Genomic DNA, 18,724 nt, shown 5'->3' with positions numbered 1-18,724 from the left:
GGAGTTGCAGTCTAAAGCCCTCGTTCACATCGGTGCGATTTGATAGGTCAAATTGCTTGTCAAATCGGAGCCTATTGCCAGCAATAGGAGCGTCCCGATCAGCACGACGCCAACTTTGCAGCGCCGCACCGATTTCCAAAAGTAGTTCCTGCACTGCACTACATTTCTGGCGACTTGGGGCGTGATTTCAATAGACATCTGTGCATGAAGCCGCACAGATGTTTTTTAGGCCACCCCCCACCCCCCCCCCCCCCCCCACCCCCACCCCCGGAAGTGGGACTGATATGCGGCTTTGAAATCTTGCAAGTTCAGTGTGAACGAGAGCTAAAGGGAGATTTTATATGGTTGCATGAACTTACCTGAACAGTGTTCTGTGACACTTGAAGGTATACATAAGTGATCTTTTTACCTGTTGTCATTCTGATTACACTGTCTTGTTTTGCCTTCTTCAGTCTCCGGTGGATAACTCCCAGAACTTGGATAGACTTTTAGTAACAGAGAGAGAAGCATGGAGCAGAGAGAAGCTCAGCCTGCACAAGTCTTTGAAACAGACAGAGGCGGAATTGTCCAAAGTAAAAGCAGAGCTGAGGAATGAAGTCATGCAGAGGGATTTTGGTCGGGGGAATGAGAACACGACACTGAAAGTGAGCAACTATTCTTGAACAAGTCTGTGTATCTGGATGTGGGAGTGTGCTGTGTGTCTATTCTGCCTAATTAGTGTGTGCACAGGCCCCAAAGCTGTCCACATAGGTTGCAAGCTCTGTACAATCTCCTTTTAGACCTAGCAAAATGAAGTAATCTAAGCCTCACTTAAACAATAATTCAATTTGTGTCCAGTCAGGTAAGCTCTTGTGTTGCGTAGTTTGCCGTAGACCTAAAGAAGATTGTACAATCAGACTGCAGCGTGTAAGCTTCTTTCCTTTAATCCTTTCTCTCCATTCCCTTTGCAACATATACCCCTTTTCCTTCTGTCTCCCATTGCTATGTTTAGCTATCAGGAGCAAAAATAAATTTTACAATACTTGAAGATATAGGGAAGCATGTGACTCACTCCAATCACCCAGCATCAGCACGGTCACATGGTAGGAATCCATAGCCCTGTGTAAGGTGTCCGTTTTATGAAACTGTGAACAGCGGTGATCCCGAGGATGGCCACTGATCGCAGTCCATAAACGGTTTATGAAACAAAGATAATCGGGCGCTGATGATCCCCACACACTGACAATCCTCATTGACTGACACAGAAACAGCCAGTTTATGAAGCTGCGATTTCAGTGCTTCATTGGCGATCTGTGTCAGAATTCACCCTCCCAGATTCACCAGCTCAGAGGTGGAGAATCGGGGAGTGAAGAGAGAATCGCGGGGGATCTGAGGGGGAAGAAGGAAGATTATTAACTTCCTTCTACCTCGATCATACCCCCCAAGACAGTAACCATGCCCCCTGTCATATTTATGTGTGTGTGTGTATATATATATATATATATATATATATATATATATATATATATATATATATAGGAAATGTTGAGGGTGGAGTGTGCACACTATCCAGATGTAGCAGTGCAAGCAATCGGATCCTTCCACAGGTCATATATAGAAAAAAAAACGATCAGATGGGATTGCTGCACTTAAAATTTATTTAGAAAAATTCAAATTCCATTCAGTGTCAAATGCATGACAGCCCGAAACCGTCATGCATTTGACACTGAACGGAATTTGAATTTTTCTAAAGAAATTTTAAGTGCAGCAATCCCATCTGATCGTTATATATAGGGGGACTCTTTATTTTATTAGCATTAAAGCGGAGTTCCACCAAAAATTTCTTTTTTAAAAGTCAGCAGCTACAAATACTGCAGCTGCTGACTTTTAAAATAAGGACACTTACCTGTCCAGGGCGCCCCCGATGTCCTCACCCGAAGCTGATCTGTCCCTCGGCTCTCGGGTGGAGGCGCCACCATCTTCAGTAAGGGAATCAGGGAGTGAAGCCTTGCAGCTTCACAGCCTGGTTCCCTACTGCACATGCGCGAGTCGGGCTGCGCATCCTCACTGGTCCCTGCTGTCTTCTAGGACCTGTGTGTCTCCCAGAAGACATCAGGGGGGCGGAGGAGGGGCCGGACATGGCGTAGATCACCGCGGAGCCTGCAGTGATCTATGCCCAGAAGTGGGAGCAAATACCTGTATTATACAGGTATCTGCTCCTCCCTGAAAGGTGCCAAATGTGACTCCGGAGGGGGGGAAGAATCCGAAAAGTGGAAGTTCCATTTTGGGGTGGAACTCAGCTATAACCACGCCGTCTTTCCATGTACTGAGCAGTGATAATTTATCGCTGCTTAATAAACTGACATCTCTGTGTTTCTGTGAATTTCTGGTACTGTAATCTGGTAAAGTCTCATGAGATTCCAGTATCAGGGGCCGTTCTCCACTGTTTGAAGCGTTTGTAGATCACTTCACTCCTCCAGAGGAGTAGCAATCTACAAAGCTTCATAAACTGCCAGCCAGAGGAGAACGATCTCCTCTGAGAATGCCGGAGAATGAATCCGTGAAATTTTTTCGCTGCTTCATAAACGGACACCTAAGCTACAACTTGAGCAACTTGTTATTTGCACATGGCGGATTCTTCTTCCTCCATTTGCCTAACAGTTTGGTGGAGAAGTGATTGAAATGTGAGTCTGTGCTCCAGGGCTGGGGTGGGGGATTAAAGTGAACCTGTTACTTTGACTGGCATGGGCAAAGTTCACTTCACTTGATCTGTTGGATTACAACACAATTTTATATGTGAAGCTTAGTTGGATTTTTCATGGCTGACTGTTATTGTTTTACACAAGCTAGTCTGGTGCTGGGAGGTCTGCAGAGTACTCCTCCCTCTTTATGCATTGCTCTCCACCATCTAGTGTCTCTAGATAACATTAGCAGGGTGGTTTTGATTTAAATCAAGTCTATTTAAATCATTATTTTCAAAAAACAGCTGTCATCTCTGTCCTGCAGTGGCTCCTCCTCTGGCCAGCTGTTTAGTCACTGACAGTTCCATTCACTTTAATGGGACGGCTGGTGATGCGGCAGCAGGTGAGTAGATTCCCGCTAACAGGCGCTGCCATGATGGATCTGAAATGACAGGTGCCCTTTAAATGTAAGGACTTATTCTTGCTGGTAATTAAAATCTTTAATATTTGCAAACAAAATGAAGGTTTCCTATTTAGAATAAGCTGTGAGGTTAGCGGCGATATCCGAACTGATTTCAATCATACAGTTTGTAGTGTACATAGATTTTGCAAAACAATGGGATAAAGGAATATTCCTGAACATTGTTTTATCTCATTGTTACTGTGAAATTATGTGAATGCATCAATGAAGAACGTTCTCTCAGCTTGCAGAGCTTGGATTCATTGAATGAGTTTACTATTTCAGAATATACAGCCTCATGCTACATAACTAAGCTCCATTTCGTGCTGAATAAACTAAATTATTAATTTATCCTAAATAGAAAACTTTTTTTTTTTTAAAACCATTGATTTTTTTACCACCCTGACCATTAATGGAATAATTCTCATTAAAAGAATTTTTCTGTTTTCTCCCAGAGGATTTATGGAAAATACATGCGATCAGAGAGCTTTCGGAAAGCCCTGATCTACCAGAAGAAGTACCTGCTGCTTTTACTTGGAGGGTTCCAGGAGTGCGAGGAGGCCACGCTAGCTCTGATAGCCAGGATGGGCGGACACCCAACCTACACTGACCTAGAAGTGATCACCAATCATTCTAGAGCCTTCACTCGTTTTCGCTCTGCTGCCAGGGTAGTCATCGCCGTTTCCAGGTACAGATCATTGAAACAGCAGAAGGCCTCTGTGTCTGAAATTCCTGTCATGGGGAAGTTATTTTTGTACGCAGAGCTTTTAGTGAATTGGTTCTTTTCCAATTCGGGGAGAAGTAACCATTTCACTTTAAAAATGTTCTCCAGGAAAAATGTAAAACCGCCAGATTTTATTGAACTTGAAATAGTTTGCTTGGACCAAGCTGGTCCAAACTAACTACTCCCTTCAATAACACATGCAGCAGCTGTGTGCACTCTATAACCTGTATATAGTATCAACTGTAAGCTCTGTGCTCCGGCAGCATGACGGGGACTTCCCATCTCACTCCGAAACAAAATGGTCAGACTAAGCGCTGATCAGCCATTCATAGGAAGCCTTGTAGTTTCTGAATGAATACAAGGCTTCGTCTCATTGGCTGAGGTGGAGAGGCAGGCAGATGACATCACGTATATCAAAACAAGAGAAAAACTGTGCTAAAGACCTTAATTGTATACAAAACATCAAAGCAACAACTCTTCAGTGAGATATAGCACAGTCCCAAATAATAAATTCATATATATAGTTGTGCTGTAAATAGGATAGAAGCTGAGTGCTCCAAACACCGGTGATCTAATAAAGTCCAGACGTGATGCAAAAATTCTTTAACAGTATCCGCACCATCCACCACCATATTGTATGTGATCCTTCTGCTGACGACACCACCATAGGCAAAGTTTTCGCTTACCAGCTTGCACAGATCTCCTATCACGGAAGGTCAGTGACACTTGTGGCTTCAAACCCAGCCAGGAGATGTTATCGTATGAAATCCCCAAAATACAAAACGCTCACCATAGCATAAAATCCCTAAAGCTTTATTAAAAATATTCAAAGTATTGCACTTGCATCAAAAGAAATGTGTATGCGCCTTAAAACAAAATAAGCCAGCTGGCCAAATTGGCAGCAAACCGTCCTTCCGGGATTCGAGGATCACGCTGACGTCAGCACTTCGCTCCGCCCTACGCGTTTCGTCATAAACTGCCATCGTCCGGGGCAAGATGACATCATGTGCTCCACCTCCGCCAATGAGAGGAAGCCTTGTATTCGTTCATAAAATAGAAATTCTCCTTTGAATGGTTGAGCAGGGCTCACCCCCAATCGATTTTATTCCAAGAGTGGAGGAGAACTTTCCTGCTGGAACACGCTCTAGAGCTTGAAGCTACATACAGGTTTTATAGGCCACACAGCCACTGCATCAATTAGTGAAGGAATTAGTTTGTTTGGACCAACTTGGTCCAAAATAACGATTTACAGTTCACTAAAACCTGGAGTTGGGCTTTAAGCCCTTGTCATTTATTATATTATTGTTTTAAAGTGTACGTCAGGGCAAAATCAAAAAAATGCAATACATGCACATTTCTCCATGTTTTACCATTTCAAAAGAAAGTTACATGTACAGAATAATACCTGTTGATCTGCCAGAAATCTCATGTTTGAGATGACAACACGGTGCCCCTGCTGCACTGATATTTTCAAGCCAAGTCGTCAGCCCCTGCCTGTGTTCTCCCTTGCAGACCAACCCCCCCCCCCCCCCCCCCCCCATCATCTCCAAACAGCAGCAAACGTTTTAGAGGTCCTAACCCTTCTCCACTCCGGTCTAAAGCCAAAGTAAAATCTGAATCTATTTTTTTAACTGTAATTCTCTTCTAAATTGAACCTGAGCTTGCGTAAAATGGTTCTAAGGTATCAATCATGCTAAAGTGCAGCACCACCTGGGGCCTACAGGTACCTGTATTGTTCTTCAGATAAATTTCTGCTTTCCTGTGGGGAGTCCCCTTTGTTCCAAGGATGCTTTGAATTCTGCTATCCCCCATCCCTGCTATTAAACCCACTCCTGTCATTCACCTGTCAAATGCCAGAGCCTCTACTACTCATTGAAGTTCTGATTTCCATAGTTGAGTGAAAAGGGTGAGGCTTAGCTCTTGGAGGGGCAGAACTTAATTTTATTTTGGATAGATATAGACCTATATAGGCCTAATGTAGGTGTCACATGGGCAGCAGGGATTGAGTTGCAATGTCAGCACTTTTGCTACCTTAGAAGCATTTCAGACCATAAGACGATGTTGGGCCACTATATAATGTTAATGTAATTGGGATGTAGCCAATTGAGGGTTTAACCACATTGTTTTTTGCAGGATGAAATTTCTGGTACGGCGGTGGCATCGAGCCACAATTTCCACCACGAGTGGGACAAACCGAAACAGCTGTGGGCAAGGTGCGGGTGAGACAAGCATGATAAAAGCATGTTGGGCTCTATAGAGAGGGAGATGTAGGGCATGTGCCAAGAGTGCTGTGGGTGCTTAACTGTATCTATTGCTGCAAGGTTGAATGGAGAACAATAATTCTTCAGAGGAAAAGCACATCAGTGCCTCCTACATCAGTTTTAGCCTCATGGCTGCAAAAACAGCAGGTCCCTGTTTTTATAGACAGCTAATGTTGTATCTGTACTTCTCTGTCCATCCTGTAGAAGAATAAAAAAACATACCCCAACGGATATCAGGAGAGGTACACACCTCCATTTTTTATTTATTTATTTATTTATTTTTACCGTTTAACTAGCAGGTTGAACGAAAAAGAAAAAGCTGACCGCTCATGGCATCAATACAAGAGATCTTGATTTTTTTTTTTAAGCTCCTAGAAGCTATTAGCATTTTTTTCTGCCCATAGAAGCTAAATAGTGTTATCCTATGTGTGCATGCACACTACTTTAGGCTACTAGCATTTTTTTAGTTCCAGCGTCTAGAAGCAAAAAAAAAATATTTTTTGGAGCATTTTTTCAGCAAGAAAAAAACGCTGATTTCTCCTGTTAACCGCTGCTGTTGAGAGCATGTGGCCTGGTATGATTTGCGCGTCCCGTCCCCCGTCTGCCCCCCCACCTTCCCTGTCTGGTATGGATTTTGGGGGGGGCAGGCATTTTTTTTTTTTACATTTTGGTGTGAGGTTCCCCTCAAGATTCATGCCAGACCTAGGGGTCTATTTATTATTTATTTATTTCAGGTACTTATATAGTGCCGTCAATTTACGCAGCGCTTTACATATACATTGTACATTCACATCAGTCCCTACCCTCAAGGAGCTTACAATCTAAGGTCCCTAACTCACATTCATACATATACATACTAGGGACAATTTGGACAGGATCCAATTAACCTACCAGCATGTCTTTGGAGTGTGGGAGGAGACCGGAGTACCCGGAGGAAACCCACGCAGGCACAGGGAGAATATGCAAACTCCAGGCAGGTAGTGTCGTGGGCTAGTATGAATTTGGGGGGGACCCCCACGCCGTTTTTTATTTTTTCTCCCTTTTTTGGGGGGGGGGGGGCGGTGTTCCCCTTAATATCCATACCAGGCCCTAAAGGGAACCCCATGCTGTTTTTTTATTTTTGTTTTTTTCTTTATCACATTTTTTTTATTGCTGGCAATTGTTTAGTTGACATTCAGCTGTCAGTGGAGAACCCTGCTGACAGCTGATGTATCATCCATTGTTAAGGACGCGGCAGCTTGCTTCCTGGCCAGCTCCTTTATGACCAGCTGTTCACTGGTTGTTAAGGATGCCGGTGGCCGCCCGCTCCTTAACAAAAATGCTGCTGCTCCTAAACACTTCAAAATGCTGGCAAAAAACGCTAAATATTTGCGTTTTTTTTATCCAGCATTTTTTTTTTTTTTTTTTGCGGATTTGGAACATCTAGTGTGCATGAAGCCTAAGGATGTAGCCTATTTCCTGAAATTTTTAACCACTTGCCCACCACCTCATGCATATATACGTGAACAGAGCGGCACGGGCAGGCAAAATCACGTACCTGGTACGTGATTGCCTTCCCGCGGGCGGGGGTCCGATCGGACCACACTCACCATGCCTCTTAGCAAATAGCTTGGGGTGTCTACTTTCCAAAATGGGGTCATTTGGGGGGGGTTTGTGCCATCATGGCATTTTATGGCCTTCAAAACTGTGATAGGCAGCGAGGAGTGAAATCAAAAATTTATGCCCTTAGAAATCCTGAAGGCGATGCTTGGTTTTTGGGGCCCCGTTCGCGGCTAGGCTCCCAAAAAGTCCCACACATGTGGTATCCCCGTACTCAGGAGAAGCAGCTGAATGTATTTTGGGGTGCAATTCCACATATGCCCATGGCCTGTGTGAGCAATATATCATTTAGTGACAACTTTTTGTAAATTTTTTTTTTTTTTTTGTCATTATTCAATCACTTGGGACAAAAAAAATAAATATTCAATGGGCTCAACATGCCTCTCAGCAATTTCCTTGGGGTGTCTACTTTCCAAAATGGGGTCATTTGTGGGGGTTTTGTACTGCCCTGCCATTTTAGCACCTCAAGAAATGACATAGGCAGTCATAAACTAAAAGCTGTGCAAATTCCAGAAAATGTACCCTAGTTTGTAGACGCTATAACTTTTGCGCAAACCAATAAATATACGCTTATTGACATTTTTTTACCAAAGACATGTGGCCGAATACATTTTGGCCTAAATGTATGACTAAAATTGAGTTTATTGGATTTTTTTTTATAACAAAAAGTAGAAAATATCTTTTTTTTTCAAAATTTTCGGTCTTTTTCCGTTTAAAGCGCAAAAAATAAAAACGGCAGAGGTGATCAAATACCATCAAAAGAAAGCTCTATTTGTGGGAAGAAAAGGACACAAATTTCGTTTGGGTACAGCATTGCATGACCGCGCAATTAGCAGTTAAAGCGACGCAGTTGCGAATTGTAAAAAGTGCTCTGGTCAGGAAGGGGGTAAAACCTTCCGGGGCTGAAGTGGTTAAAGAAGATCTATTATCATTGTTTGTTACAGTTCTTTCCCCCTATGGGACGAAATACATTTAGTACTTTGCCCCATGTTGCAAAGTTCATTCTAACCCCATTTATGAGTTCCAACCTGTCCTGCTGTGGCTGGCCTGACAACAGCTTAGAAGGCGATTGGCTGATTCATAAGTGCAGCTTGTCTGAGCTGTGAACACTTTCCACTGACAGGCAGCGGCAAGAGAAATCCCAGAACCTTACACCCCCCCCCTCCTTCTGCATTCCTCCTGACGCTGCTTTTCTGTGGAAAGTGCCTACAGCTGAGAACTTCAAATGCAACACACAAATAGACTTTAAATTCAACAAACATAAAACATTCATTTTCAAATGCTGATATGTAAATGGAGCTTTTAAAACACATTTGAACGCGTGCTTGCAGCATTGTGAATGAGTAATAACAAGGACTTGTCTTTTAGGTAACGAGGTGAGTACGGACTCAGCCTGTCACCCCGCCAGAAGCCTAGAGAGAATCTCAACTTGTCGCTCCCAGTCCGGCTTCAATTCTCCGCAGTCCACTGTGAATTCACAGCACAGGTGATCTATAGATTATGAAATAAGTTTATATTTGTGATCAGGGAAATTTCCAACCACTTGTGGATTTTTTTCCTACACAAATCACTACTGAGCAGCTACAGTTCTCTCTGTCAAATGCAGAACATGCAGCTTATAGCCAGTCCATATCCACATGTACACATACAGAATACTTATTACAGGGGACCACACTAAGCAGATGGCTGCAACCCCAGCCCGGGATCTCACAAGCAAACACCAGGATTGTTCACGTCCCTAGGGATCCTCACCGTCACTCACAGCAAGGTGATGAGTTTACCAAGTAATGAAACACATAAAAATGCTCCACATAGCGTAAATCCTTAGTAAGGTCTATGAAAACAAAGCAGACAGCCGTTCTGTGAGAGGGGAATGAACTGATCCTGTGTTTATGCTAAGCAGGAACACCGATCTTTACCTTACCTTTACCTTCCCCTAGCCAAAACGCCTCCCCCACAGTTATTAAGCACAACTTGGGCATACAGTTTACCCTTTGATTGTCCCTGATGTTAGCCCCTTCCCTGGCAGTGTCATTAGTTCAGTGACCGTGCATATTTTTTAGCACTGATCACTGTATTGGTCTCACTGGTCCCCAAAAAAGTGTCAGTTTGTATCCAATTTGTCCACTGCAATATCGCAGCCCCAAGTCGCTGATTGCCGCCATTACTAGTAAAATAAATAAATAAAAATATCCCATAGTTTTTTACCAAAAATATGTAGCCGAATACATATTGGCCTAAATTGAAGAAATTAGATTTTTTTTTTTTTTTTTTTTTCATTAGGTATGTTTTATAGCAGAAAGTAAAACATATTGTGTTTTTTTTTTTTTTTTTTTTTTTTTCAAAATTGTTGCTCTTTTTTTGTTTATAGCACACAAAAAAATGCAGAGGTGAGCAAATACAACTAAAAGAAAGCGCTATTTGTGGGTAAAAAAGGACCAACATTCTATTTGGGTACAGCATCGCATGACCGCACAATTCTCAGTTAAAATAATGCAGTGCCGTATGGCAAAAAATGGCCTGGTCAGGGGGGTAAACCTTCCCGAGCTGAAGTGGTTAAGGGACCCCCAGGCCACCAGAACTAGTATCCACATTGGTAGATTTCACTTGTATTGCTTTTCTGGGGACAACCCAAAATTTTGGATTTTCTTTGACTTTCACTTTCAATGCTAAAGGGAAACAGGACAAATAGAGAGGTGGAATCTCCCTAATGGGGACACAGACAGCAGTAAAAACTGACAGGGGTTCTAATCCCTCTCCACTCTTTCCAAAACGAAAGAAAAAGTTTTGCTTTTAGTTCTATATCAATCCTCAAAGTTCACAGCAGAAGCACTGAAGTACTTGTCCCAGCAGCTAGGTTCTCTCCTGTAAATGGAGCAAGAGCTTTGAAAATGGGGCGCAGGGTAAGCTGAGCTGCTGAGTCCAAACTAGGAGAGAGGAAGAGGGGGGCTGATTTGCAGTGTCACAACTGGGAGGGGAGAAACTGGGACACTAAAAAACTGACATAAAGGGGTTCGTAAACTCTTATGTTTTTTCACCTTAATGCATCCTTTAAGCAAAAACTAGGCAGAATACCATTATAACCCTGCTTCTCTTATTGGATATGATGGACCTTTAAGAATGTGGCATAAGGTTTGTCCAAAGCCTCTAATTTGGTTGTGTTCCACCTCTAATACCATATCCCTCCACCCAACTTCTGCTCATGTGAACAGTGGGGACGTGGTGTGAATAGCACAGTCCCTGCGATGCCAGTGTCCTTAGTATTCACAGGAGTTGGGAGACTGATGTATAAAGACCTCTAACCACGTCAGCTCCGGAAAGGTTCACCCCCCCCCCTTCCTGACCAGGCCATTTTTTGCGATACGGCACTGCGTTATTTTAACTGACAATTGCGCAGTCGTGTGGCGCTGTACCCAAATAAAATGTATGTCCTTTTTTTTCCCACAAATAGAGCTTTATTTTGGTGCTTTTTGATCACCTCTGCAGTTATTATTTTTTGCACTATAAACAAAAAAAGACTGACATTTTTGAAAAAAAAAACAATATTTTTTTACATTCTGCTATAAAACATATCCCATAAAAACATTTTTCAAAAATCACATTTCCTCATCAATTTAGGCCAATATGTATTCTGCTACATATTCTTGGTAAAAAAAAATCCCAATAAGCGTATATTGATCGGTTTGCGCAAAAGTTATAGCTTCTACAAACTATGGGATAGATTTATGGACTTTTTATTTATTTTTTACTAGTAATGGCGGCGATCAGCATTTTTTTTTTTTTTTTGCGGGACTGCAACATTGCGGCGGACAAATCTGACACTGACACTTTTTGAGAACCAGCGACACCAATACAGTGATCAGTGCTAAAAAAAAAAAAAAAAACACTGTCACAATGACACTGGCAGGGAAGGAGTTAACATCAGGGGAGATCAAAGGGTTAAATGTGTTCCCTGGGAGTGCTTTCTTACTGTGTGGGGGATGGTTTAACTGTAGGAAGACAGAGATCCGTGTTCCTGCTCAGCAGAAATACAAGTGCTCCGTCTTCCTTACTAACAGAATGGTAATCTGCCTTGTTTACAAAGGCAGACCGGTCTGCCTCTTGGAATGGTTGCCGGGTTTCCGGTGGACATTGGGTCCGCCAGACCCACTGATTGGCTCCCGCTGTGTCCAATCACAGCGGGAGTGGAGTTGAAGAAAATAATCGCATACAGGTACGTGATATTGCGCTTAAGGGCCGCCCTGACGCAGTATATATACGTGGGTACGCTCCTTAAGTGGCTAGAGTGCTCTGCAGAACTGCTGTTTTCGGATTCTGTGTCTGTGCTTCTAATACTGACACTTCATTCTCCACCCTTCCAGGTACACCTCTGCATCTGATGTAAGTCCCTGCTTTCATCTCCAGCACTACGATCCAGACAGAGCACTGACAGATTATATCGTTCGGCTCGAGGCCTTGCAGAAAAGACTGGGCAGTGTCCAGTCAGGTAATGTAAAATCACAGACTTTATACAAAAGGAATAAGTCTTTAAAAGGGATAGTTCCTGCTTTGGCTGTGGATTTTCTGGATTGGCTCATATATTCCGCACCCAAAGCTGGATAAGCACCCCTCCTTAAGACCCCTTTCACACTGGGGTGGTTTTCAGGCCCTTTAGTGCTAGAAATTCGCTTCTGCTAAGCGCCTGAAAACCGCCTGCCATTCATTGCAGTGTCTTTTCACACTGGGGAGGTGCGCTTGCGTGATGGGAAAAAAAGTCCTGCAAGCAGGACAGCGCTCCCAAAACGCCCCTGCCCATTGGAATGAATAGGTAGCACATTCAAGGTGCCTTAAAAGTGCTGCAAAACTGGAGTTTTTTACCCTTTTTTGGGGTTAAAGGCAGCCGGAAAGTGGCGCAAAAGCTCTGCTTAAACAGCGGTAAAGTGCTCCTCACACGATCGGCGATTTAGCGCTAACGCAGCCGTGGCCCCAGTGTGAAAGGGGTCTTAAGGATTTCTAAACCAAAGAACAAAAATATATTTAATTACATTTCACAAGTCCTTACATGTGATGGCTGCATTCATTTTCTTTTCTTCCCTGTCCTTTGAGGTACATGGGGAATCTTAACCCTTGGAGTTTTGTTGCTGCCCACATGGGGATTATACACTAACACAAACAATAGGCCAGCCCAGAATAGAACACCTCCCACTACCAGCATGCCTCAGTATTTACAAGTGTCCTAAGAGGGTGGATGTCTTTTCTTCAGTTCTGCTGATGTAAAGACTAACCTGTGTTTTTCTAGCAATTTTTTTGTCTTCTTTAATTTTTTTTTTTCAATCAGGACTCTTCTTTACATTGCTGCTGGAGGTTTCCCCTCCGATCGACAGCTATCCTGCATGGTTATCCTCAGCTTGGCGTTTGGACTGTACTGCATCCAGACCCCACTGGCCTGGACATTGCAGCGCTAGCCTGGAAATTACACTGGGTTCCTCTTAGCGCATGTTACAGAATTTATTATTATTATTATTATTCACGATTTATATAGTGCTGACAGTTTACGCAGCGCTTTACAACATACCGACAGACAGTACATTTACAATATGATTTAATACAGTAAGAATCAGAGAGCCCTGCTTTTTATTACCAGGTGATAAAAAGAAAACAAATGCAGCCACCACATCTTAGGACTGGTAAGCTGCAATATCTTATATAATTTTTTTTTTTTTGTTTAGGCACTTTTTAAGGTAATTGCAAAAGACAAGGCGTGCATCTTTGTACCTGGAGGAAAAGAGATTTAACCTCCACATGAGAAGAGTTCAGGGATCCAGGGGGGTTGTGAATTAGAAAGGAACAGTTTATCCTGCTAAAGCAAATTAGACTTTTTTTTTTTTTTTCTTTCCTTAAAGTTCTGCTTTAAGTCCTCCTCCCCCCCTTCTCTGCCACATTTGGCATGTCATTTTTTTTTGGGGGGGGGGGGGGGTAGAGGGTACCACGTTTTGACAGGTACCCTCTCCCACTTCTGCTCAGATCACCTAGGCCAGGGATGGCGAACCTTGGCACCCCAGATGTTTTGGAACTACATTTCCCATGATGCTCCACTACACTGCAGAGTGCATGAGCATCATGGGAAATGTAGTTCCAAAACATCTGGGGTGCCAAGGTTCGCCATCCCTGGCCTAAGCGATCTGAGCAGATGTTCCCCAGTCCCCCTCCCTCCCCACAGTCTTCTGGGACACATCACAAGTCCCATTAGTCTGCGGGGCCATTCACAAAGTGCATCGCGGTGGGCAGCTGGGTGCCTTTAGTTAAGATGCCGGTGCCGGGAAACCAAAGGCTAGTGAAGGACTAGTCTGGGTGAGGACGGCGCTGGATCCCTGGACAGGTAAGTGTCCTTTTTATTAAAAGTCAGCAGCTACAGGATTTGCAGCCGCTTTTATTTTTAATTTTTTCTCTTAGAGCGAAGAACCAATTTAATTTTTGTCTCTTGGTTAAAATTGATGTACTTTTTTTTTTAACCAATTTTTTTTCCCTTCCTTTCAGGGTCAAGTGCAAACACAACACACTACAGCATAAGAAGATAATACCCTCACAATAACTGACTTGCCTTCTGTAATATTGTGCTGCTTCCGTTACCCTGTATTGTGTTTATTGTGGGACCAACATCCGCCCCGACCACAATCCGACATGAAGAAGCCACATCAAGCGGTCTCGATTTTCTGTATATCAGCTTTTTTTTTTTTTGTTTTTTAAATCAGCTGTCAATGACATGTACATTATGTGGATTTCTAATTTAATTGATTAACTTATACGTATTTATCAAGGGGGTGAAAGGCAATTGTATGTATCGTGGACTGGGAGGCCAGAGACTGAAGCGACTGTCTCGTCCTACCGTTTGCTGCGGTATCGCAGACTGGACATATCATATGTAGAGACCTATTTTTGTAATGGTAGAAGTTTTGAATTTTATGGGTATTTTGTCAAAGTACTGAAATAAATTTCATCATTTTAACAATTTCACCGATGAAGACTTATGATTGTATTCGGGAGAGACAACCTGTTGTCCCCAAATTCTGATTGTATGGAAGACTAAATCCACAAACACAACTCATCAACAGCGGAAGACTTGTGTCTTGTTGTAGAAGATTATAAAGGAATTTTTTTTATTTTTTTTCCATCAGATATTCTCAATATTGGACCTCTATGTCTGGAAAGCCATCTGCACTATTTTTGCTTAGTATTTTTTTTCCTCTGCATTCAGGTGCCCAAATAAGACCTGTTCTGAGCATGTTTTAAACTGGAGAAATGTCACTTCTGACCACTGGGGGGGGGGGGGTGCAAAGTAACCTGCCAGGTGTTACTACATCAGCCCTCAGTCACATGCTACTTTTTCTGTACGGTCTTCATTAGCTCCCCACTAATGAATTCAAAGCACCCCTGTCATAATTCTAGTTGACGGACTGCTGAGTCTCTGGCTTTCGTAATTAGAGTCCTCCCAACTTAGAACAAGGATGCCGGTCAGGGAAATTCATAGGCCTGTTACACACGGCCTTCAGCTTGTACAAGAGAAGTGTGAACAGCAAGCTTTGACAAAGCATTTGCAGATCTGTGCTCAACATTTACAAGCTCTACTGAATTGTACTTTAAATACTTAAGGACTGGAAAGATTTGCCCCCTTAAAGACCAGGCCATTTTTCGCGATACGGCACTGCGCCACTTTAACTGACAATTGCGCGGTCGTGCGACGCTGTACTCAAACAAAATTGACGTCCTTTTTTCCCCACAAATAGAGCTTTCTTTTGGCGGTATTTGATCACCTCTGCGTTTTTTTTTTTTTTTTTTTTCGTTATAAACAAAAAAAAGAGTGACAATTGTTGAAAAAAAAGCAATATTTTTTTTACTATAATAAATATTCCCCCAAAAAATATAATAAAACAAATTTCTTCCTCAGTTTAGGCCGTATTCTTCTACATATTTTTGGTAAAAAAAAATAGCAATAAGCGTATATTGATTGGTTTGCGCAAAAGTTATAGCGTCTACAAAATAGGGAATAGACTTTTCTTTTTTACTACCAATGGCGGTCAGCGATTTTTATCGGGACTGCTACATTGCGGCGGACAGATTGGACACTTTTGACACCATTGACATTTATACAGCAATCAGTGCTATAAAAATGCACTGACTACTGTGTAAATGTCACTGGTAGGGAAGGGGTTAACACTAGGGGGCGATCAAGGGGCTAACTGTGTTCCCTGCTAGGTGATTCTGTGCAGGGATGTGATTTAACAGAGGAGGAGCCAGATCACTGCTCCTAAGTAGGAGCAGACGATCTGTCTCCCCTCTCCTCACAGAATGGGGATTTGTGTGCTTATACACACACATACCCGTTCTGGCTCTCGTGCCCACGATCCCGCGTGGCGGACAGCGTGGCCTTGCGCATCGTGTCCCCTGCCATGCAGCGGGCATGCCTGCTATGGCTCTTAAAGGAGCTGCCGTACAATGATGGCGATTTGCGGGAACATGCCGACCTGCCACAGTAAAATGACAGCGGCTGGTCAGCAAGTGGTTAAAGGAGCTGTACTTCTCCTGTGGATCACAGGAGTGCAGTTCGTTCTGAAGCCCGCTGTCAGCTGACATCACAAAGCTGGTCCAGGCTTGGGCAAGAACACGCTCCATGAAGTCTGGATCTGCCCACATGCCTGTAGCGACACCCGGCATCAGCCTCTCAGTAAGCCTTAGTTGGCTGCTCCCGTCCCCTCCACAACCCATCGCTCCAGTGAGCGGGGGGGGGGGGGAGGGGCAGAGAAGACAGCAGTGACTAAACAGTCAGCAATCTCTCTGTTCAGGGAACTCTGAGAACTGAGCGATCGGCAGTGTTTGATCGGTTGGTTCTCACTCTTAGAGGTGTAGGGGCCATCGGACCGATGCTGCATCCACCTAGGTAAGTATAATTCTACAAAAAAAAAAAAAAGCTCATAATTCTTTAAAAGCTTCATTAAAGTGGTTGTAAAGACTTACAACACACTTTTTGCTACAGGTAAGCCTATAATAAGGCTTACCTGTAGCTATCCTGGATATCACATGTATTTGCATGTGCTGACGTCATTGGCACATGTGCACTGAAGCAATGGCATGTACGTGCCGTTGCTTCAGTGAGTGTGCCGTTACCGGCGGCTCCCGCGCGCATGCGTGGGAGTGACCTCATCGCGGCTCTGTCCAATCACAGCACCGGAGCCCGCTATGCATACTAGCTCATTATGCCTTTGTTTTGCAGGGGGGTTTTTTGGCCTAGGGTTTACAACCACTTTAAAGCTTGCTGAAAACTCTGCAAATGCTTTGTCAAGCTTGCTGTTCTCACTGCTCTTATATATATACGCTGAATTCCATGTGAAACAGGCCTTAAGTCAGAACTTTTCATCTGGATACAAAGCAATGAAGCCAGAGTCAAAATTACAGTCAGTTAGCCAATTAGCATTTGCCAAAGTCAGCAATTGCAGCCTGCTTTTTTCTTTACAAAAGGTTACCTTGGTTGCAGACATACTTGCATTCATAGAACTTCTGAAGAAGACGTGATGACCAATTTTGCACTCCGTTTATCTAGGAAAAAGTAGCACCTTGGTCTCCCATACCATGAAATTCGTAGATTCCATACCCTGCACAGATAATGGAGCTAACAAGCCCATCCAGTGTGACATAAACAGCTCTAAAATATGGGGTTGCATTTGTACTATACACCAGGTTCTGGAGGTATTTAGCCCAGGTGCATAAGAGAACAGATTTGTATGGCTTCATTCACTATCCTAGAGTGAAGATTTTTTTCTTTTACTTGTATACTATAGATCTGTAATGGTAGCAAGGCATTCTCTTTTAGGGGTTCTGCTGTGTTTTGCACAGGTTTAGGGGGGTATTTTTGGTTCCTTTGTTATTATTAATGACTTGTCTGGTTCTACTTATATACAATATCTCACAAAAGTGAGTACACCCCTCACATTTTTGTAAATATTTTATTATATCTTTTCATGTGACAACACTGAAGAAATGACACTTTGTTACAATGTAAAGTAGTGAGTGTACAGCTTGTATAACAGTGTAAATTTGCTTTCCCCTCAAAAAAACAACACATAGCCATTATTGTCTAAACCGCTGGCAACAAAAGTTAATACACCCCTAAGTGAAAATGTCCAAATTGGGCCCAATTAGCAATTTTCCCTCCCCGGTGTCATGTGACTCGTTAGTGTTACAAGATCTCAGGTGTGAATGGGGAGCAGGTGTGTAAGATTTGGTGTTATTGCTCTCACACTGGTCACTGGAAATTCAACATGGCACCTCATGGCAAAGAACTCTCTGAGGATCTGAAAAAAAAGAATCGTTGCTCTACATAAAGATGGCCTAGGCTATAGTAAGATTGCCAAGACCCTGAAACTGAGCTGCAACACGGTGGCCAAGACCATACAGTGGTCTAACAGGACAGGTTCTACTCAGAACAGGCCTCGCCATGGTCGACCAAAGAAGTTGAGTGCGCATGCTCAGCGTCATATCCAGAGGTTGTCTTTGGGAAATAGACCGATGAGTGCTGCCAGCATTGCTGCAGAGGTTGAAGGGGTGTGGGGTCAGCCTGTCAGTGCTCAGACCATATGCCGCACACTGCGTCAAATTGGTCTGCATGGATGTAGTCCCCAAAGGACGCCTCTTCTAAAAAAAAGCCCGCAGTTTACTGAAGACAAGCAGACTAAGGACATGGATTACTGGAACCATGTTCTGTGGTCTGATGAGACCAAGACAAAGTTATTTAGTTCAGATGGTGTCAAGCGTGTGTGGCGGCAACTAGGTGAGGAGTACAAAGACAAGTGTGTCTTGCCTACAGACAAGCATGGTGGTGGGAGTGTCATAGTCTGGGGCTGCATGAGTGCTGCCGGCACTTGGGAGCTACAATTCATTGAGGGAACCACGAATGCCAACATATACTGAAGCAGAGCTTTATCCCCACCCATCGGAGACCGGGCCGCATGGCAGTATTCCAACATAACAACCCCAAAAACACCTCTAA

The 18,724-nt window shown here is 43.3% G+C and overlaps 1 protein-coding gene across 7 annotated transcripts in view; it reads left to right on the top strand.

Annotated features, from left to right (window-relative positions):
• AKAP9 (A-kinase anchoring protein 9) overlaps nucleotides 1–14,692 on the top strand; it is a 377,557-nt gene extending 362,865 nt beyond the window's left edge. For all 7 annotated transcript variants that reach the window (XM_073629643.1, XM_073629641.1, XM_073629642.1 and 4 more), the window contains 6 exons: nucleotides 453–644; nucleotides 3,576–3,808; nucleotides 5,978–6,057; nucleotides 9,073–9,190; nucleotides 12,066–12,190; nucleotides 14,221–14,692. In XM_073629643.1, coding sequence (XP_073485744.1) covers nucleotides 453–644; nucleotides 3,576–3,808; nucleotides 5,978–6,057; nucleotides 9,073–9,190; nucleotides 12,066–12,190; nucleotides 14,221–14,261 — 789 coding nt within the window. In that variant the 3' untranslated portion in view covers nucleotides 14,262–14,692. The remainder of the gene's footprint in view (nucleotides 1–452; nucleotides 645–3,575; nucleotides 3,809–5,977; nucleotides 6,058–9,072; nucleotides 9,191–12,065; nucleotides 12,191–14,220) is intronic.
• The last annotated feature ends 4,032 nt before the right edge of the window (nucleotides 14,693–18,724 follow it).

This window comes from Aquarana catesbeiana, linkage group LG05, assembly GCF_042186555.1.
Source record: "Aquarana catesbeiana isolate 2022-GZ linkage group LG05, ASM4218655v1, whole genome shotgun sequence".
Lineage (NCBI taxonomy): Eukaryota > Metazoa > Chordata > Amphibia > Anura > Ranidae > Aquarana > Aquarana catesbeiana.
This window is presented reverse-complemented; position numbering and strand designations above follow the sequence as displayed.